The sequence below is a fragment of the Geospiza fortis genome, unplaced genomic scaffold (genome assembly GCF_000277835.1).
Source record: "Geospiza fortis unplaced genomic scaffold, GeoFor_1.0 scaffold55, whole genome shotgun sequence".
Lineage (NCBI taxonomy): Eukaryota > Metazoa > Chordata > Aves > Passeriformes > Thraupidae > Geospiza > Geospiza fortis.
In genome coordinates, this window is record NW_005054308.1 from 7,029,235 (window position 1) to 7,051,357 (window position 22,123).

At 52.6% G+C, this 22,123-nt stretch overlaps 1 protein-coding gene across 1 annotated transcript; it reads right to left on the reverse strand.

Annotated features, from left to right (window-relative positions):
* Positions 1–11,274: 11,274 nt before the first annotated feature.
* Positions 11,275–21,639, reverse strand: LOC106632243 (LON peptidase N-terminal domain and RING finger protein 1-like). Its single transcript, XM_031055201.1, has 12 exons — positions 21,564–21,639; positions 18,399–18,553; positions 17,878–18,000; positions 17,543–17,668; positions 16,773–16,908; positions 15,920–16,013; positions 14,695–14,809; positions 13,939–14,060; positions 13,384–13,542; positions 12,757–12,919; positions 12,525–12,671; positions 11,275–11,391 (listed from the first exon to the last, which is right to left on the reverse strand). The coding sequence occupies exons 1-12, from the start codon at positions 21,637–21,639 to the stop codon at positions 11,275–11,277; spliced, it is 1,533 nt and encodes a 510-aa protein (XP_030911061.1).
* Positions 21,640–22,123: the final 484 nt, after the last annotated feature.

The window sequence follows — 22,123 nt, forward strand, 5'->3', positions numbered from 1 at the left end:
TCCTTAAACAGAGACACGAGTCCTGGACCCAGGGAGAAGAGACTTGTTAAGATAGCTCAGAAACAAAAATAAGTGCAAAATCAGAAATTTAATCTTCACCTTGGAATTATTAAAATTCTTATTGCTGCCAGAGGAATAGAAGGGCCTGTACAGAGAAAAACAATGGAGATGTGGGTATACTTCAGGGTTTCTGTTTCTGTGACTTTTCTGTGGTTAATGGGTACCTGCTCCCATGGGCTGGGCTGCATCCTGCACCCTCCCTTAAGAGTGGGTCATGAGAGCCCTCCCTGCATCCCAGCACCTTTGGAAAGGGAGGCAAGGTGCCAAAGCAAGGGCTGAATCTGGGCTAAAATCTCCTGTCCAGAGAAACCCCCAGCCTCAGGCAGCTGGAGGCAGCAGCTGCTGGGCAGGTGAGGTGTCCTCAGTCAGTTGAAGGATCCCACAATCCCAGTGCAGGCTCTGCTGAGCATCCCTGGGGCAGCCTGGATGCATCATGCTGCTCCCAGCAAAGCCCTGCAACCCCTCAGACTGGGAAAAGACACCGGGAAAGCAGCTGGACCCCACTGCCCTGCAAACCCAGCCCTGCAAGCCCAGACCTGAGACAGCCCCATGAGCTCCTGCAAAATCAAAATTCAGTTCAGCACAAGCCCAGCAGCCCAGCCAGCCTGAGCCTGCTCAGCAGTGGGATCTTCCCCTTAACATAAGAAAACATCTTCTGCAGGAAACAGGGCAGTGAGACCTTTTTTTCCTGAGATATGTCACCTCCCTCTGCCACCTTTCCCTCAGTGGAGCTGCCAGGGGGACTCTGACCTTTGTGGGAAATGTAAAAATCATTGAGGCTTTCATATTGTTTAATATTGCTCATTGATTAGTTTCCATCTCCCTGAAGGCAGGAGATTTGACTTTTAGAGCCAGGGCTCAGCAGTACCCAGTGCTGTGGGTGGTACTGAGCTTTCAGGAGAGAGAGAAAGCTGACAAAATAAAACACAGAGAATGACTTTCAGAAATAAGGACAAGAAAATTAATAACTTTCAGAATTGATGTCTTTTTTTCCTGACCTGGACTAAAATCACACTACCGTTTGCATAAAGCTTTAACTCCCAGAAACAGTCAAACATTGACAGCTTATTTCAGCTCCAAACCATGGAACTCATTTGTTGCAGCTACAGAAACATTATGTGGGCCTGGTTTTAATTTTTTAATGCCAGAAATTGGCTGTATTTGCTTTGCCCACCCCAGAGCAGGCTGGTGGGTGCACCAGCCCTGTGTTCTTGATGATGATCTGGGATGCTGGAGGCACAAATCTCTCGCCTCAGCAACAGGACTTTCAAATCCAGCCTGGAGCAGGCAGGAGGAGGAAGAGCTGCCTGTTCAGGTGGCACAGGCAGAGCTGCTGCCAGGGAACAGCCCAGGAGAACCAGGGCACAGAGCTCGGGGTGGGGCAGTTTGCACTGACTGGAGGCCAGAGCAGCCCCACGAGGATTTCCTGCTCCTGCAGACCCAGAGCATCCAAGCTCACATAAATCCATCCCCGTGCCAGACAGGCTGAATGAGGCAGAGCTGCTGAGTAAGGAGGGACCCGTTGAAAAGCCTGTTTAATTGCCTTGAAACTTGTTTTGAGGAACCATAGGCACTAATCTCCCTCCTAATAAAACAGCCAAGAATAGCCATGTCTGGGCAGCTCTTGCCACTTGATTAATCTCATCTCAGCTCTGGCTTCTTTCTCCCAAAGCTTCTTCCACAAAGCCCTGACTTGCCTCATCCCACTGAGTCATCCAGAGCACAGATCCTTCTGCTTCCAGGCTGCTTCTTCAGGCTCATTGTATTTTCTAAAGCCTGGGCTGATTCTCTTCCTCCTTCTGTGTCCAGCCAAGGAAATGTTGGGATCTGCTGTGTGAGTGCAGGTTTCACACAGCCTGCCAGGAATCCCAGTAAGGTCCTGCAGCAGGGACTGGTGCTCTGCACATCCCATGCCCTGCTGGCCCTGCCACAGCTTTGGCATCAGCGGAGGAGCAGCCAGTGGGAGGAACACACTGCTCTCCTCTGCCCAGTCATTCCCTCCCTGGTCCCAAGCTTTTGGGATCTCTGGCATTTTCAAATGCTCCTTACAGCTCTCCCCTGTTTGCTTTAAGGGGTTTGTGCTATCCTGTATCAGCTTAGGTGAGGCCACTGTAATAATAGCAGTAGATGATGAAGAAATAATGAGCATTAAGAACTACCTTCAAATTAATCACAGCTTTATTTCTCTATTTCCAGCTACAACAGGGTACCTCCAGGCTCCCTTATCTTTTTGGGTGCACCTGGAACTGTGAAAGCTTTCAACTTGCAAATCCAAAGCTTTAACAGGGTAAATCGTTTTGCTTCAAACACTCCTGTATGGCAGCAATACAAAATAAAGAAGAAGAAGAAAAATCATGTTCTATATTTGGATTTGTTGGGTGTGCAGGAGAGGAAGTTTTGGGGGAGCTTATAGGTTTGTGCAGGAGCTGAAAAGCTTCTGCCTGCTTAGCAGCCTTCACTGCACTGTGTGCAGGAAGGAGAGAGCTGCTCCTGTTCCTGCCAGTGTGAGCCCCAGCTGAATGGTTCTCCTGGACACTGGGCATGGATTTCCCCCAGTTCTACTCAATGTCTTTAAAAATTGCCTTTTAAGCATCTCTTTTCCCATCTGAGAATAAAACTTGCCCTCCTCCTATTGCAGTTATTTGTGGGAGCTTTATAAATTGTCCAGGAAGGAGAATAATTCAAAATTCTAAAATTTTGACTCTTCGAAATTCTAAAAAAAAATAGATTTAATCACCTTCCTAGAAAAGCAATAGTGATTTCAGTGTGTCTGAGTTACAATGGGATGATGTAACCCCTCAGTCTGAGCTGGGACCAGGAACCAAGAATGGGATTTTCACAGCATTTGGGATATGTCACACCTGACTCCTCAAGGTTTAACTTTTGACCAGGGCCTTGCAGGGTCTCCGAGCTTGTAAAAAGGATTTGTGCTACACAGTCCATCCTTTAGCTTTTTGCAGCAAATCTGGGCACTGCACATGAGAAAAAGAAAAGCCACAGCAGCAATCCACTGACCCATGAATAAAATTTAATGAGGAAATTACTCCATTCAGTCCTGACCACTTTTTCCATTTCCACCACACTCCCCAAAGCTCCTGGTGGCTGAGTGTGAGCACTGAGTAAATCTGTGCAGAGGACAGAGCTCAGGTGAACCTGCATTTAATGTGAGGGGTTAAACCCTCTGTTTTTCAATATCTTCTGGAATTCAAGGGCAGAAAACCGTACCAGTGAAGTCAGATCCATTTCCCATAGTTTGGTTTTTTTTGGCGGGGAGGGGAAGAAAAGACAAGGCATCCATGTACTTTCTGCAGGCTCAAAAAGCCAGGAGCCAGAGAGAGCTTCCAATCTGGTCACATTTATCCTCTTTCCAGCCTTGACTTTCACAGCACTCCCCAGTTCGAGCTCATTTTTCAGTGTTTGGGGCTGGCTGGCAGCTTTTCAGTTCCCATCAATGGAGTAAAGGAGGATGATAACCCCCAAGTGCCCAGGAGTGCTCAGAAGAGCCAGGGGAACCCTGGAGGAGGCAGTGAGACAGCAGCAGAGACAATGAGGAGGGACAGCTGTGCCACAATCCAGCCCTACCTGCTGCTTTTCAGTAATCACCCAACTGGGCTGCTTTTTTTCCCCCCTCTCTCCTTTCTTGCTATTAAGATTTATGGGCAGGAAGGTGCCCAGCTGTGTCTGAGCACAATAAACCTCTTGTGGCTGCTAAAAACCGAGGAGAAGCTCTCCCCGCTTGTTAGCTGCAAGGAAGATGGAAGGAAGTGGGAGGAATCCAGAGAGTGAGGTTTTCTAATGCCTCACTCTTCCCTGCCGAAGCCAGAGCTATTTATGGTGCAATTATCACCACAGACAGACTCCTTTATCATCCAGCCAATATTCTGGGTGGAAATCCTATTGCAGCCCAGCCACTCCATTCATCATCAGGGCTCAGGAGATGGCCAGGTGAAAGGGTTTGCTTGCAGGAAACATTTCTGCCAGACACTGCTGGGCCCTGGCATCCCTGCTCACCCTCTATTTATGACCAGGCTTTGTCCTCCTGCCCTCCCAGCAGAGCCCAGAGCAGTGGGAGCAGGTGGGAACAGCGTAGGGTTGTTCAGCACAGCAATGCCAATGGGAATTCCCATGGGAATCTGCTCCTGTTGGGGCACAATGGAGGGGGTTTAGCTGGAACACAAACAGCAAAGGGTCTTCTGGACTGAGCATGGCTCAGGGCAGCAGCGGAGTGTGGGACCCCAGAACATCCCTCTGGCTCTCCAGGATGGCCAGGACCCCTGCCAGGGGGCTCAGAAGCCCTGGCACAGAGCCCAGAACACCTGTGGGTTTGATTATGACCCGTGGAGCAAATTACCAACCTTGTATGAAGATCAGCAAGCCACAACAGTTTAGGTAGAATGATAGTGAATTTATCATGGGGTGGAAAAGTAGATTTTTGAGGTTTTTGGTATGGGGGTTCAGGAGGCAAGATGGAGGGAACTGGGCATGTCCAGCCTTTCTCCTTCTTCTTCTTGGCCTCCATCCTCTGCTGTGATGTTGGCACTTTTGGATTGGTTTAGAGTAGAAGCTCACTGTCTAACATAGGTGATAGGGATTGGAAAGTAATTGTAAACATTGTATACGTAGTTTTTAGTATAAAGACATAACACTGCCCTGGGGGCAGGCAGAGTGCCTGGAACTGTCCTGCTGGATGGACCTTGGCAGGGCAGGAGAAAATTTTTTATAGATAAGACGCAATAAACAACCTTGAGACCGAGAAATGAAGAGCTCTGACTCCTTCTTCAAGTGCCGGGCTGGGAAAAGAGACTTTCTAACTCTTCTCAGGGTCACTGTGACAGGCTAAAGATACCAACAGTGGAGGGATGGGATGGGAGGGAAGTGACAGGGGTGAGTTTTGCATCCTCTGTGGTTTCACAGATGCGTCACGAGGGAGGGGAGTGAAGCACCCTACACCTTGGCCGTGGCTCTGAAGAGCAGTTCCCTGGGTGTCTGTGCCCCACAGCTCTGGACACCCTCCTCACCTCCTGCCTGGCCCCATTGCCTGAGTCAGAGCTGCAAGAACCATCCCCCAGGAGTCACCTTGGGTGGGCAGCTCCGCCAGCTGAAATTTGGATTCTCTTCTTTTCTTTTTCCTCTCCCCAGAATTCCTTTTTACTCTAGAGAGGAAACTGCACCATTCTCCTTAGTCTGAGCTGGAATCCCTCATGAAGTTTGGCTGCACTTCTCCATGGGGCTGGAGGGTCTTGGAGCAAGTCCACACTCAGCCTGCTCCTGTGGCTGTTTGGGACAAGACCAGATAAGATCAAGTCAGACCAGTGAAGCAGGGTTTCCTCTTTAATACTCATCCCGAAAAAAAACTGTGGTGTAGATTCTCTGCTGGCTGAGCATCCCCTTCCCCTCCCCATTAGGAAGATGCATTTTTTTTTACCCGTTTAATTTCTCATTTTCACAGACCTTGCCAAGACCTGGGTATATCTGGAATCCTCTTCCCCTGTGTCAAACGTGGGTGGTACTGGGCAGCTGCTGGTGGGAACGAGCAGGAACACACGCAGGGCTGCTGAGTCACAGAGCCTGATTTTCCTGGAGAATTGGACTCAACTCCCACCCACGTCACTGTTCCACTGCCAGGGCAGAGCTGGGATGTGACCTGATCTCTGCTCCACCATCTCCCCTTTATCTTTCATAGCACAGAGCTGGTGATCTATTTATTACAGAATGAGCCTCAATTCTTGCAAAGAGTGAAATTCTTGAGGCACAGGAGCTAAAATAACCATCACTCACACTGCTTGTTTACCCTTTAATTGTCACTGACTTCTGCCTTTTCACATTCATGGTGCTTGAAAAGGGAAGAATAGATCTGGGCAATGTAATTTAATACACCAAACATACCAGCTTAATTGCAATCCCCATAAGCCAGACACACAAAACTCTAAACAAATTTGATTAATTTATTTCAATTTGCACAAGTCTTCCTCTCAGACTGTAATTAACGGAGGGAAACAATTAAGGTAAACACAGACCAGCTGAGAGAGCTGTCCTTGCTAAAAGTCACATTTTATTTTAATAATGCTGTATTTATGTAAGTTCTACACTTTTAACAAGTTTCCCATTTCCTTGATATTTAATCAGTCCTGTAAATATTTTGCCTGGGCTCAAAGGGGTTTGTGAAATCAGGAATCAGCAAGGAGAGGCCAAATCACCAATGGGCACTTGGGATGGATGTGGCTGTGGCTGTGGGCAGAAACTCAGGGGTTAATCCCTTCTCCAGGTGCTCCCAGGGGCTGAGAGGTGGCCCTGAATCAGGTGGTGTGGGAGGGCTGGGAGGCAGCCCCTTGCTGCTGTCCCAAATCCAGAGCTTCTCAGTAGCAGGTTGGTAGAATTGCTGGTGTGAGGGAGCTAAATGGGTTTGGAAAAGCCTTTGGAAAAAGGCTGTCACTGTAAATCAGTTTATTAATGGAGAGAATTACCGACCGTCGTGCTAAGGCAGCTCCACCTGATGCATCATCCCAGATCAGGGCTTGGCTTTGCACAGTTGCCACGTGCAGCACAGCCAGGGAATGCCAGTGCAGCACCTCCAAAATGCACGGGAGACAAAGGCATTTGTGCAGCAGCCTTTGATCTCTGCCCTGGGTCACCTTCAGCAGGATCACCCCACTCTGCTCTGAACAGGACAGGGGTGAATTTCACCCCCTCATGCAGCCTGGCCAGAGGAAGGGACAGCACCATTGTGAGATCCCAAACGTTGTCATGGTGTGATTTTTGGGGCTGTCCTGTGCAGGGCCAGGAGTTGGACTCGATGTCCTTGTGGGTCCCTTCTAACTAAGGATGTTCAATGTTTCTCCAGGTGAATAGGCAGGTCCCACTCCAACTTCTTCAGCAGTGACTTTGAGTCAGGTTTTTTTCATCACTTGTCATTTTCCAGCTTTGAATACATCCCGTGGGTGAGTTTCTTGAAAGAGACGGCACATCTGTCTTCATTGCCTTCCTTTGCTTTTTTTTTTTTTTTTTTGTTTCTTCTGAAAAAGCAAGAACAATACAACCCATCTTTCAATGCACCAACTGGTATTGCTAAAGTGTGGAAAAAAAATTAGGTGCTGTTTTTTTCCTTTTTCTTCCCACCTTCATTAACTTTAACGTGTACTTCCATTGCTAGAGAAGAGAATCTTAGCTCGAACAATCTTGTGTTGATTTTCCGTTCTCTCAAGTACCGACTGGTCTAATTAGTTTGGAAATGCACCATTTGTTAAAGAAAGATGAGGCACAGTCTGACACCTGCTGTATTAATTATTTACCTCTTTATCTAATTGCCTGCCTACACTTTTAGGTGAGGGAAGTTGTCACCCATGTCTGCATTTGAAGGTGTGGAACAGGAAGGGAGGCAATGGTGCTGTTGGGGGCGTCCCATTTTGGGGTGATGGAAGTGGGGACCTCAACTAAACCCTGGCATCCAGTGCCACATCCAGGCTTTGTTAAACACACCCAGGGATGGTGACTCCACCACCAGACCATTACAGAACTTTATCACTCTTGCCATAAAAAACTTTTCCCTGCTATCCAACCTGTATTTCCCTTGGTGCAGCTTGAGGCTGTGTGCTCTGGTTGTGTCAGTGTTGCCTGGAGAAAGAGCCCAGCCCCAGCTGAGCACAGGCACCTTTCAGGAGCTGTGCAGAGTGATGGGGGCAGCCCTGAGTCTCCTTTTCTCCAGGCTGAGCACCCCCAGCTCCCTCAGGGGTTCCTCACAGGGTTTGTGTTCCCAGCCTCGTTGTCCTCTCTGGACATGCTCAAGGGTCTCAAAGTCCTTCCCAAACTGAGGGCCCAGAGCTGGGCACAGCACTCAGGGTGTGGCCCCACCAGTGCTGAGCACAGGGGCACAATGCCCTCCCTGCTCCTGCTGGCCACACCATTCCTGACCCAGGCCAGGAGCCCTTGTCCTTCCTGGCCACCAGGGCACACTGCTGGTTCAGTCACCAGTGCCCCCAGGTCCCTTTCTGCTTGGGCACTGATGAAGGGGAGCAGGACACCCCAAATGCCCCAGTGCCAAGAGAGCAAACTGGCAGGAGTAGGGAGACAAGCCTGCAGCACAGACCTTGTGTGCCTGGGGAGCTGGAGGTGGGCTCACAGTGACCTGCACAGGGCCCCAGCTCTCCTGGGCTGATGGAGAGCCCAGAGCAGCCCAGATGGGGCCAGGGCTGGGAGAGAAAAGCCAAGGCTCTGGCAAGAGCCAGTGCTGCACATCCCTTCTGCTGTGCCTCCCTCCTCGCCCGCACTCAGCCTCTTCCTGACACCTAGTGGGAGCAGGGCAGCACGGCACGGGGATCCCGGGCAGCTCCAGCTCCTGGGCACTCACCAGGAACAGGCTTGGGCTGCCAGAGACACCAAAGGGGCTGGCACCCGCCACAGGCACAGCTGGGCTTCAGCAGGGCACAGCTGCTTCTCTGCAGCGGAGGCAGTTGTTAATGGCATGGCAGGGACACTGCTCTGAGGGGTGGGTTCTGTTGAGGGTTCTCTGCCACCTCAGCCCACTTGAGCCTCTCCCTCTCTGCTGCAGCTGTCCCACGTTCCCAGGAAAGGAGCACAGCACAGCTGGGCAGTTCCCTTCTTGTCCTTGCTCTGGATGGCACCTTGGGAAGCAGAGGGAAGAGATGGGAGCAAGAGACAGGTGAGAGCTGTCCCAGCAGGACATCACCTTCCATCCAGAACCACCCTCTCATTTTAGACCCCATGCACATCTCCCTGGATCACCTCTCATCCCTAATGCCAGCTGCCAGAAGCTAACCTGCTCCCAGCCCACAGCCCTCTGCCCAAGGCTGCAAAGGCAGGACAGGGACAGATGCTGGCCACAGCATTTGGGGACATTGCCTCCAGGGTCATCCCACACTGGCCAGCATCTCTACGGGCTCATCTCCCATCCCATCCCATCCCATCGTTCCCCACAGCCCTTAGCTGCAATGACAGGCAGGGGCTCATTCCTCCCGTCTTGTTTCACACACATTCTGTGAGCAAAACCACTTTTTTCCTTCCCCTTGTTGCCATCTGCCTTTGCTGGACCGTGGTCACTGGGCCTACCTCGCTGTCTGGAGACCAAGGTGTGACCTCTCCAGGTGTCCCCAAATCTCCCTGGGGATCCCCAAGCACTTTTATTAATGAGCAGCTGAAAGTTAAACACCAGCAACAAAACAACAACAACAACAACAAAGGTCTTTATTCCAACGACCTGAAAGAAAATGTAACTCCAAGAGCAAAGACAGTAATAAAAACCACAAAGGTGCTCCAAGCAAACTGGAGCAATTTGCACGGATCCCTTCCCAAAGCAGCCAGGCAGAGGTGGCTCTGGGCCCTGGCTCCTCCCCGGTGTGACAGGGGATCTCCTGCATGCCCCCCATGCCAACCCCTTGCTGGAGTGGTCCCAGCCCTGGGGAAGCAGCAGCTCAGGGGGCAGGTGAGTGCCTTGGGGTGGGGATGTCACAGGGTGAGCCCACACTGACCCTGGGGAAAAGAAAGGCACTTCCTGAACGCCAGTGTCACCCTGCCACCTGCCCTGGGAGTGCCAAGCATCCCTCCATCCCCTGCCCCAGCCCTGCCAATCTGACATCCCAGGGAAATGGCTCCTTGGCAGTCGTGGTGCTCCTGGGCCAGCACTGTGGCTCAAAGGTGGAGGAGCAGCTCCAGCTCTGAGCTGTCCTCAGCTGCCCTGTGCTCACAGAGGTTCCTGGGGAGCCAGCCCTGCTCCTGACTGTCACTGCAGGGAGGCACTTGGATGGACAGAGGGACAGGGACTGCCCACTCCCGGAGACAGGACAGGGGAAGGTGGTGGCCCTGAGCAGGGAGCTCTCTGGAGCCAGTGTCCCACCCAGGCCCAGCCCAGCACCACCTGCAGTAAGGATCAGTGCCCTGATTTTCTCTCCCACACACATCCAACAGCTCTCTGAGGGGGTGTGGTGCCTTTGAGAAACGCAGGGATAAAATTCCAGAAGCAGTGTTAATCCAACTAGGTGGATGTCACTCCTGCAATTGAACCCAAAGCCACTGAAATTATGGATGAAAGACAAAAATCCCAAATCTTCAGGATTTCAATGGAGGCCTGGTCTGTCCAGAGTCTTTGCCCTGTGTCTAGAGACAAGCAGCAGCCGAGCACTCGCTCCTCTCACATGTGGCTCCTGCCCTGGGTCACTGATCCTGCCCCCTCCCTCCAATCCAGAGATTTGGATCCCTTTGACTTCACTGTGCTCTTTGGGGGGATCCTGAACTATTCTGGGTCCCAAGTGCAAGGGTCCAGCCTCGGCTGAGATCCTGATTTTCTCCTGAGGAAGCAGAAAGTTCACAACAAACACAGAACAGGGGGAAATTGCATTAGTCAAGGAACAGAAAGTGTCACAACAGAACTTCCAGACTTAACTCCCTTGTGCTATCAGCTCCTCCCAGCCCCAGGTGCAGCCCTGTAACCTGAACCCAGCCAGGGTGGGGAACAGCAGCCTTTGGGTAGGGGACAAGCACCAAAGCTGACAGAATTCCCCCTCCCACGGCATTTCACAGCACTGGAGCCGGCAGGGAGGGGAGTGGCTGGCAGTGCCCGGGGAAGGGTCTGGCCAGCAAACAGCACAGCACCGAGCAGAGCAGTGGGAAGGGGGGGTCTGGACCTGAGAGCATTCAAATACAACCATCTCCTCACCATGTGGCCGTGGAGGTGGCTGGGAGCAAGACCATGAGTTTGAGTTTAATTTAACCTTTCTTCTTGTTCAAACACAAAGCTGTAAGCAGAGGCAGAGCCGTCAGCATCCTCCAAAGGAAGCTTTTGGAACTTCTCTGCTTCCCCAGTGCCACCTCTCCCCAGCCTCTAAATTTCCTGTGGGAATCCGGATCATCTACCACATGATCCTAAGTTGTCCTTCAACTTAGCTGTCCTTCAAAGTGGAAGAACCCAAACTGAGGCAAACCCTGCACTCAGTCCTGCCCCTAAGGAGAATCCTCCTCAGTGCAGAAGCCACTCAGCCACTGCTTTTGGCTTTGGAGACCAACCCAGCTCTGCAGCCCAGCATCCCCTCGGGTGGCACAGCACAGCAGCAGGGGCACCAAGCAGCTCCAGAGGCGGCACGGACGGCACAGTGTCGCTGCCAGCTGAGATCACTTTTTGGGGGATGGAAGGCAGGGCTCAAACCACACTCAAACCACACAGAGAGAAAGCCGAGGGTGGAGGTGAGTCCAGGGAGGGCAGGGCGGTCAGAGGCGGTTGGGTGGAGGGACCCCAAAATTCCTTAACAGAATCATATGGTAGGACGGGTCCAGGGGCAGGATGGAGATCAGCCACCAGCACCACGTCGGGCCGTCTGCTGAAGCCTGGGGAGGAGAGAGGGAGAGACCCCCGCGTCAGGAGCTGCGAGGTGGATGCAGCATCGCTGCATTGCTGATGGCAGAGCTGCTCTTGTCAGGATAGCAAAGCCAGCTTTGGCCAAGGTACTCATCTGTACAGCCCTTCTGTTGTCCAAGCTCAAAACTGCTGGACAAACTAATTCAAATTCCAGACAAGCATCCCCAGGGAGCCCCCTGGCTCATCTGGATCTGCATCTCATCTCATCTGTAACTCGTAGAAAGTCTATCCTAAAGAGACAATGAAATATCTTGTGCATTTCCTTGTTTAAGGCGGTGCTTTTTGCAAACACAGGCCAAATCCTGCATGGCCAGTGTTCTTGGGGCATTGGCCATCACTTGAAGAGGTGAGGTGCAGGCCAGGCAGGCACAGCTGTTGAGCATTGCTTTTGTTAAGTGGCTTTTCTATAACCTGAGCCAAACCAAGAGGGAAAAGCTCGATTCAGCTGAAGGAGGGTGAGTTCTTTTGTAATTCCTGAGCACATCATTAATGTGACTGCTGGCCAGGACAGCCTTAGCCTGGGACAAGCCAACAAGAGTATATTTGTAATGATCCAGAGAGGAAACACTTTCTTAAAGGACTGAAAATTAAATTTTGGGATTTTTTTTCTCCTACAGAATCTGAATTTGTCAGAGCAGTATAACAAGCAAATTGGATCCTGTCCTTTTACTCCTTACCTCTGGCCAGCTATGGCTGTCTCAAAGGACCCAGTGAGAAAGGAGACTGCAGACTCAACAAGCTGCAGGGTTCGACTCCTTGCCAATTTGTTTGGTTTCTTTTTCCCAAGAAGTTTTCAAACATACACAGTTCAGTTTCTCAGACCTCATTTAAGAAAAGACTCTGGGAAAGATTTTAGAACTCAGTGGTCAGTTTCCAAGAACAGCTTAAAACCATAAAGAAACATCAAGCAGTTGTACAAAACAAGCCCTACCAACTGTCTGGATAAGAGATGCTGTAACAGGGGTGAAAAAACGGATTTTTTTTGTTCATCCTGGGGGGAAGCCAAGTAGGGAAGCAGGGTGGTTGGAGCAGGAACAGCACTGCTTCAGAGGCTCTCTTGATACTCTGTGTGTTTGGTGCATCCCTTCCCTCTGGGCATTACCTGGATGTCCTCCTCCTTCTCTGGCAGTGGTCCATGCTGCATCAGAATGTGCCTGGAGGTGAGGTCCCCGTGCTCACAGAACCGCTGGGCCAGGTGATAGGTGCTCTCGTGCAGGCACTGCAGCTCCTGCAACTCCTCCCCGGACACCTGAACAGAGCCAAGAGGGACACAGGTGTCTGTGGGGAGGATCTGTCCTGCTGCAGCCCAGGGTTTTGCCCAGCCCTGCCCTCACCTTCCTGTCCTCCAGGAACTCGATGTCAGCGGTGTGGTAGCCGTCCCTGTGGCCGCGGCTCAGCACGCGGAACCGCTGCCGGCCGATGGTGTCCACCAAGGACCTCCCGTCGGCCAGCAGCTCCACCTGACGGATCTCCAGCATGCAGCCATAGTCAGCAAAGCTGCAGGGAACACAGAGACAGAAAACAGGGGCTGAGCTGGGGTAATGGGTGGCAAGGGAGCTGCTTCTCCTAAAGGTATCGTCTGCAAAAGGACCAGGAACAAGATGGCAAGGCAGGGGCAAATTCAGAGATTCAATCACGTCTCCTCCCAGTGCTCACTAAGAGGAGCTGGAGGTCACAGCCAGAGAACCATGGAGCTCAGAGATATCCTGAGTCAGAAGCTGTTCCAAGAATTGTATTGAATTGTATTTGACAGCTACCACTGGCTCTGTCCAGCTCCAGTGCTGGCCTCATTCCTTGATCCCATTTCACTCTGCACTGTGGGGAACACACCACCTCCCTGCTGATTTTATTTGCAAGATGGCACTGATAGGGGAAACCTATCAGAACTACTCAGTATTTTAGACATTTGGGGCTGGAGCAGAGAGAGGCTGGGGCAGGGGGCAGCTTGCCCAGGAGCTCACCTTTTCCCATTCTCATATATGCACATGCCAAACCTCCTGGCGCCGCTCTCCTGGCACCGCCGGATCATCAGGCGGTACCGAGGCTCGAAGACGTGCAGAGGGCAGGGGATGCCAGGGAAGGACATCGTGCACACAAAGATGGGGATGTTCTTGGTCAGGCTGAGGGACAGAAGGAGAAACCACTGTGACACCTCCCCAAGCAAAGCCCATCCCTGCATCAGCTGCTCCCCAAAACCAGGTGTGTCCTTAAGCACAAGAAGTGATGCTCTAGCACAGAGCAACACTAAAGTTCCACTTGGCTCACCTAGAGACCAAGGACAGATTCTTCCCACAAAACAGCTCCTTGCAAATATGATCCCTCACCCCCAGGTGCCTCATGGGGCATGTCCACACCCACACAGCACTGCTGCAATGTGGTCCTGGAGGTGGGACAGACATCACTTGAGCAGAACCAAGCCACAGCAGTGGTATGGGGTGTGGACATCCCTGTCAGAGCCCCTTCCAGTCCCCATGTGCACACTCACACACACACACACAGGAGCAGTCCCTGCTTACTTGGAGAGCTCTGCCATCTCTGCCCGGTGCAGCTCCTGGCGCTCAGCCAGCTGTGTGGGGAAGGTGGCCAGCATGATGTCCTGCAGCAGCACTGTGGGGCTGTACCTCCCAGCCTTCAGGTACTGAAAGGAATTAGACCCAAAAATAGGTTGGAAAAGAGCAGGGAGGAAGCCCTGAGGCCCTGCTGGACTCTGAATTACGCTCACTTTTATTGGAACTGAAGGTAATTTTAGACCAGAGAAAGTCAAAGATAAAACCCCATGGGGGATGTTGAGCCATTGAGCAGGATGGGATGTCAGCTCCACCGAGACCTCCAGACACAGCTCAGAGCCAGGGCCCGTCCAGCACAGCGTCCTGTCTCTGACAGTGATGCACTCCTTGTATGACAACCTAATTTCCCTGACGGTCTCATCCGAATCCCTTTTCATTAAAGATTAAATCAAATCTCCAGGCTAGCAGGTTTTCCATCCATTTCCATTTTTTAAAGTCATTAGCATTTTCTCCTCTCTCTCTGTCTCCCCTCTCCTGTTTACAATCTCACTAAATCACTGTGGCACCTTGTGGAAATGAATCTCTTGGTCTTAATTATCAACTGTCTGGTCATTCCCATGTGAGTGGAGCTGACACCGCCGTGCCAGGGAGCTGCTAATGGAAGAGCACTGCACCTTCCCAGCCCAGCCCTGGGCAGGCAGCCAGCAGCTGGAGCTGGCTCCCAGCTCTCCCCTGGGCTCCATCCCGTGGCACTCACGCCCTCACCTCTCTCAGGCTCTGTTTGCAGAGGGGGCAGTTGGGCCTGTGGTCCAGGCAGCGCTCCAGGCACTCCTTGCAGAAGGTGTGACCACAGGGCGTTGTCACCGGCTCGAAGAACATCCTGCAAAGGGTGATCAGAGTCAATGGATTGCAGGGAGCAACAAAAGGAAAGGAGCACAGAGAAGTCAGGCAGAGAGAGACTTTAATTAGCCCTTTAATTAGAAAGTCTGGGCTCAGACTGTGCTGGGCTTGCACAATGATGTAAGATGAGAACGGTTCCAGGCCTGAGCTCTGCTCCCCCTCTCTGCAGGGTCACCATGAAGTCCCAGCAAACCCCATCAGTATATACATGACACCCCTTGGTCCTGGCAGGTCTGTGCTTCCCCAGATACCCACAGTGGTGTGTAATCCAAAGGGCAGTGACAGGAAAGTTCCTCCTTCTCCCCTGCCCCAGGAGCAGAGCCAGCAGCAAGTGCTCAAGTTGCTCACAGGCAGCTCCACGGTCAGAAATTAAATTAAGGTCTCAGGAAAGCTCTGACTGCTCCTAAACACTGTTTTCTTCTTTCAGAAGAGACTCAAATTCACATAATTCAGGCCAGATGCAGCCTCAATCTCTCTCCCCCATGCACAGACCTGGAAAAAGCTGCCAGAAGGACCTTGACCAACTTTCACGTCTGGCAGTGCAACACCCACCCAGCTCTCTGCCAGCAGCCCTTGCACAACTGCTCTAAGTCCTGGGACACACCAGGAATAACAGCCTGGTTTCAGCATGCCCTCTGGCAGTGCAACACCAGCCCTGAGCCAGCAGACAAACACAGGCTCTGTCTCATTCCCTTTTCCACCTGCACGAGGCAAAGAGCTCCAAAATGCTCCCCTCTAGGTCTGCAATATCCCCACCATGGAGGGAATTTCCCTGGGCACCTTCCTGCCCCAGCCTGCAGGTACAAAGGGCAACCACTGCTTTTGGTCTTTGACCCCACTGAACATCCCCAGCTCCACATCTCTGTCCCAAGGGATACAGCCCCAGTGATGCTGCACCCTGAGACAGGGTGATCTGAGCTCCTGCAGCCTGGCAGAGTGTCCCATGGCCTTGCCTTCCCCTCTTATCTGTACCAAAACCTACATCTCAGCAGCTCTCAGGACTGAGCTTGCTATTAAGATGTGAAGAAAGATGCACACCAGTAAAGAAAACCCAGCAGGTGCCAATTCTTGATCCTGCAGGAGAACTCACCGTATGCAGAGGGAGCACTCCAAGTCAGAAATGCTCAGTGACTCCCCAAGGCATGGCTGGGTACAGTTTGCTGCTGCTGTCTCCTCCTCGTTATCTAGTGGTAAAAGAGAAGAAAATCCCCCATTTCAATATAGGAAATTAATCTTTGCTTTCTGATCCCATTCTGAGGCATAACTGCCCCACAAAGTGCTTTGAAAGTGTCAAAGAAGAACAAAACCAATAGGAAAGTCAACATAAACCCCTCTATTAACCCATCTGTGTTCATCCATAGCTGGTGTGTCAGTGGGTTTCATGGTGCTTGGTAGAGGAAGGCGATATCTCCTCCTTTTGCAGGCAGGGAAACTGAGGCACTGGGCAGCAAAGTGGCCCAAAAAGCTCCAGGATGGAAGTCTCTGGAGACCTGCCATGAGCCATCACTGCTATATGTCCACCTGGCTGGACACTGATGGCAAGTCAATGCTGACGGAGGTGCTGCTTCCCCAGCTCATGGCATGTCCTGTCCCCCACACGGGCATTTAGTCTAAACCAAAACCCATCCAAACACATGGGAACCACAGATAGCCTCTCCCTGACTCCACACAGGGAACAAGTGATGCCTGGCTTTAGCAAGGACTTGTCACCAAGCTGGAGCAAAGGTTTGGTGTAAGTTCACCTGCTCACACAGGACGATCAGGTGGATCCTCCCCATGTGCATGAGGAGCAGTGAATGTTCTGGCCAGAGCTGCCCCATCGTGTGCCCCTGGCATATTTGCTGAGCTGGACACAGTGCAAACAGCACATTTTCAGTGCCAAAATGGATTTCAAACAAGTATTTTGCATGACACAACAGCGTGGTACCTGTGATGACACTCACCCAACAGGCACTGGCCCTGGCTCTCTGCCACCGTCTCCGGTTCTGGCTGCTGTCCTGGCTGGGAATGGGTGGCTCTGTCCTGGCTGTGCTCACACCCAGCACCCCCTCGGCCATCTGCCAGCTCTCCCTCCTGATCCTAGGCACAGCAAGATGGAATTGAGCCCAAACCCTCTTCTCCCTCTGTCCCACCAAGCCCAACGGCACCAGGAGGTGTTCTGGTGTGTCACTGTACATTGACAGCTTCCAACTACAGGACAGCAGGACAGTGGCCTTCAGCCACTGCTGCCCACCACATGGTTAAAACATGGCTCACTCTGTCCAGTGTACCAACTGCTATCTGGGTGTATCTGAGCCCATCTTCTGGATTCCCTCCTCTCTCCAAGCCTGCTAAATTTGTTTGTAGAAGGCAAAGAGGAAAATAAAAGCTTCCTTAACAGCTGTTAATGGTCTGAACTATTCTCAAGTGTGTCTTTTAGATGAAAAAAATTGAAACTCACTTTTTGTTTTCCTTTTTTTTCCCCTCTGTATGTAGTGAGATGAATAGAGAGAGAAAGTCCCCTCTGTTTCCTGAGTCCCCACAGCATCAGCCCTGATGACACCTGCTCTCCCACCCTCCACCAGCTGCAGATCCCAGCACACAAGCAGGTAAGCATGGCTACATGTCCTGCACAAGCTCCCCTTATCACACCTCCTTTCCCATCACTGGGCAACTGGGATGTCCCAGAGGAACATGAACTCTCCTTGCAGACTCAGATATTGCAGGCTCTTACCTGAATTTGTGTGGAAGATGGGAGCACTGGGCTCCCTCCATCAACCTGGGAACCAGGTGAGCTCAGGCGAGCATCACCCAGGTGTGCAGCCGTGCATGGCTGAGGAGCATCAGCTTCCATGGTGATCTGCAAGGACAAAGCAAGGGTTGGGGGATGCTAGGAGGAAAAAGCAAGGAAGTGGGAGAGCTGCCAGGTTCCCTCTTTGTCCCCAAAGCACCCTTCTGCTCAGTGCAGGAGGTGTCTGTGCTGGCTGAGCCCTCTGTGGAGTCCTTAAGGGGACAAGGACATGTCCCTGTGTGATGTGAGAGCAGAGGGACATGGCAGAGCCCACACACCTTCTCTATCTCTCTCTGAGCCAGCTGGAATTGGGGACTGAGTGTCAGGCAGTGTTCCCACGCCTGCAGGGCTGCAGCTCTCTGCCCCATCTCCAGGAGCACCTTCCCTTTCCTGAAGAAGGCCTGCAGAGCAGAAAGAACATGTGGTGACTATGAGACAGTGACCAGCAGAGCATGTCCCCCTTCAGCTCCCATGCCAGCCCCAGGGGAATGTCCCTTTGCCTCCTGCCTGCTCCCATCCCACCCCAAAGCACCTGGACATGTCACTGCTCCCCTGACTGGATCTGCCTAAAAAATGCCAGGACTCTCCAAAGTGCAGCAGTTACAAAAGCCAAGCCTGGGAGAGTTGGAGTGAAGAATGGACACGGTGCCAGACCTCTCCTGTGAGAGCTACACAGCACCTGCCACCTTGGTTAGCAACCCAGTGGCTCTGCAAAGTGCATTTCTGAGCAGGATGAACCCAGTGGAGAATGGAGCAGAGTGGGAAGCTGCTCCTGTGCAGTCCATGTGGCTTCACTCACCTCGTGGTGTCCAGGCTCAGCCCTGCACACAGCATCCAGGTCCTCCAGTGCCTGTGGGAGCTGCCCCAGGGCCAGCAGGGCCTCTGCTCGGCACAGCCGCAGGGAGCTGCACTCCAGGGCTGCAAGAGAACGTGTGGCATGAGCCCTGGACCAGCCTGGGGACAGGCCACCCCAGGGGGACAGTCCCTGTGCCACTGCCTCACATCAGTGCTCTTCATCAGGAGACACTGGCTTTGTAAGCCTCTGCCGGGAAGTTATTCCCCCTAAATACCCAGTTTTAAATTGTTTGAGGCTCTTCCCTTTGTTTTTTTTCCCCCATCTTCCCTAAAACACCCTCAGCCAAGAGGCCCCACCATTGCCTCAGGGCTCAGCCATGCTGGGATCTGGGCTTTCATCCATCTTTTTGGGATGTAGCAAAAAAAGCTCCACCATACACGTACAGGGCTGTGGCCACAGCAGGCTCTGTGATGTGACTCACCCAGCAGAGCCACAATAACATGTTACCAAACAGGACTGCAGTGCTGGATACCTGAATTCCCAGACCCACCTGGCTGTCACTGCTCTCCTGGGGCAGATGAGAAGCCAAAGGGGTGTAAGGATCTGCCTGCACCACATGACCTGGGGTTTCCAAGTGTGAGAAGAGGCTGAGATTTCCCAAAAAAAGAGGAAAAGAACTGAGAATCCAGTTCCTTGTCAGCAAGATGTCACTGATGGGACATCAGGGTGCTGGGGGGGGACAGGTCCCACAGACATTGCTAGTCATGACACCAAGCATTACATGCTCCTGCCTTTTCCTAAAAAACTGGCAGTGAAATCCTCTTCTTTCCTGCCTCAGAAAACCACATAAAGACCTTCCTTCCTATCAGCATAGCCAGAGGCAGAATTGGGTTATGGGATGTTTGGGACAGTGAGGAAGCAGCACCCAAGAGCCCACACTCATGGAGTACCCAGGTGTGGTGATGTTTGTGGGCTCTGAAATGCAGAGATGCCCAGACCCACCCCGTTATATCACAGCTCATGGAGGTGACCTACATCCAGAGCAGTGCTGCTGTTCCAGCTCAGGTAACAGGTCTGTGCATCCAGCCCTGCATCCCCCAGCTCTGAGCGTCAGCCCAAAGCTGCTGAGGGTTGGGGCTGGGCACTTGGTGCCTCCTGGTGCATCTGGGGAGGCCTCCAGTGCCATGCAGGTGCCCCCAAAGGCTCCCAGTTCCCTGTGGGATGGTGGCAGGCCCAGCACAGGTAACTCGTGGTGGCCCTGCAGGATGCTGGCACTGAGGCCAGCCTTGTGTCATAAATCAGGTGCCATTCAAGGCACTGCTGCTGCATTGGCAAATGTGGGGTGGGTAACATCACCTTGCTGAAGGGCCAGGAGCTCTCCCAGGGGCAAGCTGGGTCCCTGGGCCTGGCTGGCAGCTGATCAGCAATCACCAGGAATCACCACTGTTGGTGATGTCTCTCCTGCACTTCCAAAGCCAGCAGCATTTCCTCCTGGCCTGGTTCAACCATGGTGCTGATGCAGCTCTGCCAGCAAACTGCAGGTCAGGACTGGCAGCTCCATGAGAGCTGGGGGCAGGAAGCATCTGCCCGTTCCCTACCTCTGCTGTCACCCTGCCCAGGCACCCACCACTTCTTACCACAGAGGAGCAAACTCTGCCACGGCTATTGCCTCCTTGTCCTCCCCAGCATGCAGCACAGAGGGACTTTGCTCCCTGCCTGGTGTCACCCTAAGCCAGAGAGCAGCAGAGCCAGGCACAGCCACTCCTGCAGCAAAAGCTGCACTGGCCATGCTGAGCTGTGCAGCAGAGCATGGTCCCTGGAACCTTGTTTTCCTTTATAATACTAGCCAAGACCTTAGGGCTCGAGTGAGGAAACATGGGAACTTGCTGCTCAGTACCCCATCCCACAAGCACTCATCCAGAGATGAAATATCCCAGCCCCTAACAAGGTATGGATGAACAAATAGGTACAAAGTCTAGAGGGTTACTTCCCATGTGGGCAAACCCATTCAAACATTTGCACAGCCCAGCAGTAAATCAACTGATTTGGAAAAAAAAAAACCACCCCAGATGTGTAAAAGAGGGCAATGAATTCTGCATTTCTCTGCTGCTGCAGCTATTTTTGATCTATGATATCATTACACACCAGGGCCATCAGCCAGCTGGCAGCCTCTGAGACTCACCAGCCTCCACGCTCCAGGCATGTCAGAGGGCCTCCTGTGCTACACATTACACTGCATTTTTCTGATGTTCACTCAGAAAGAATGCAGATAAAAAGTTGACAGTTTATTTCCACCCAGGCAAAGCGAGCAGCTCTACAGGCTGGGCTGAGCAGGGCACTGCAAACTGACCCATCACACCACACTGAGCCACAAATAAAACATCCCCATGGGTCAAACATTTATCAGTGGTTCTGTTCCAAACTGAAAAGCAGCCCATAAAAAAAAAAGTGTGCAGCTGAAAGCTGGCTGCAGGAGCTGGAAAACACATCCTGAAAGCACCACCCACGTGGCTGAGCCTGGCAGCCCCAGCAAGCAAAGGTTCACTGGAGCTGAGGCTGTGACTGCAATTTCCTTGTTGCCCTCAGCCAGACTTTCCTGTCTTTCGGGGAACAGAACGTGCAGGGAAGAGTGAGGACAGAGTTTGCAATGTTTCCTCTTTATGCTAGCAAAGGATTTTTAAAGAAAAGTGTAATTACACACCCCAGCCGGGCAAAAGCCTGGCAAATGAGTACCGGAGGAGTGTGCATGTGTCTTTACTGTGAAGGAGGGTGTGCAGGGAGAAACGGATGCCTCTGGAGGTTGCATAAAAGGACCTATTTTCTGCTGCCAGCACCAGGATCGACCGGTCCGCTCAGCCCTTCGTTTCCAGCCTTACCCTGAACCTCTGGCACTTGTCTCGCAGCAGGCGATGAATAAGAGCGGGAGGAGAGCTCAGCGCTGTCATAGAAACGCCGCGGAGAAAGGAAATTCTGCCTCCGTCGCCCCAACCCCCTGCTCCAGACGCATTGTATAACCCCTTTTATTTACTTTCCAAGAAATCCACTTACAGCCACACATTAAAGCAGATCAAACCCCACCTCCCCGCCCCCCCCCTCCGGGCCCGATCCTGGCCCTGCAGGGAAATGTCTGGCCAGGGCCGGCTGCAGAAGGAGCCGGGCCGGGCTGACCTGCACGATGAGGCTGGCACAGCAGCTCTGCCAAGGCGGTGTCCTCGCCAGGCTCTGGGGGACAGGACGTGTCCATCCCCGACTGGACGAGTCCCAGCCGCTTTACATAATGGGCACCGCCGGGGCAGAGCTCTGTCTGTGACCCTGAAATACTGCCCGATGTGAGTGAGTATCGGTGCTTGTCCCTCTCCAGGAGCACGTGGCCCATGGGACACCGGCCCGGGCAGGGGACGAGCAGCGCGGTTGGTCGGGCAGCCCACCGCTCCCAGCACCTCGGGACATCCACGGATATGGAAGAAATGCCCAGCATCCCCCCTTCCCATCCCCACCAGCCCTGCCTTACAACACTTCCCACGTCTTCCCGCTCTGGACCGTGCAGGCTTGGAGCGCGCTGAGCCGCAGGGACACGGTGACCTACATTGTCACCCACACTGGTCCTCTCCTGCTGCCACAGCCCAGCCCGTGCATCCCCGTCTGTCGGGCTGCTGGGCTGTCCCCTAGCACCCCTCAGCCCACCATCCGCACTCCCAGCCCCCGAGCCCGGCGCTCCTTACCCCGCT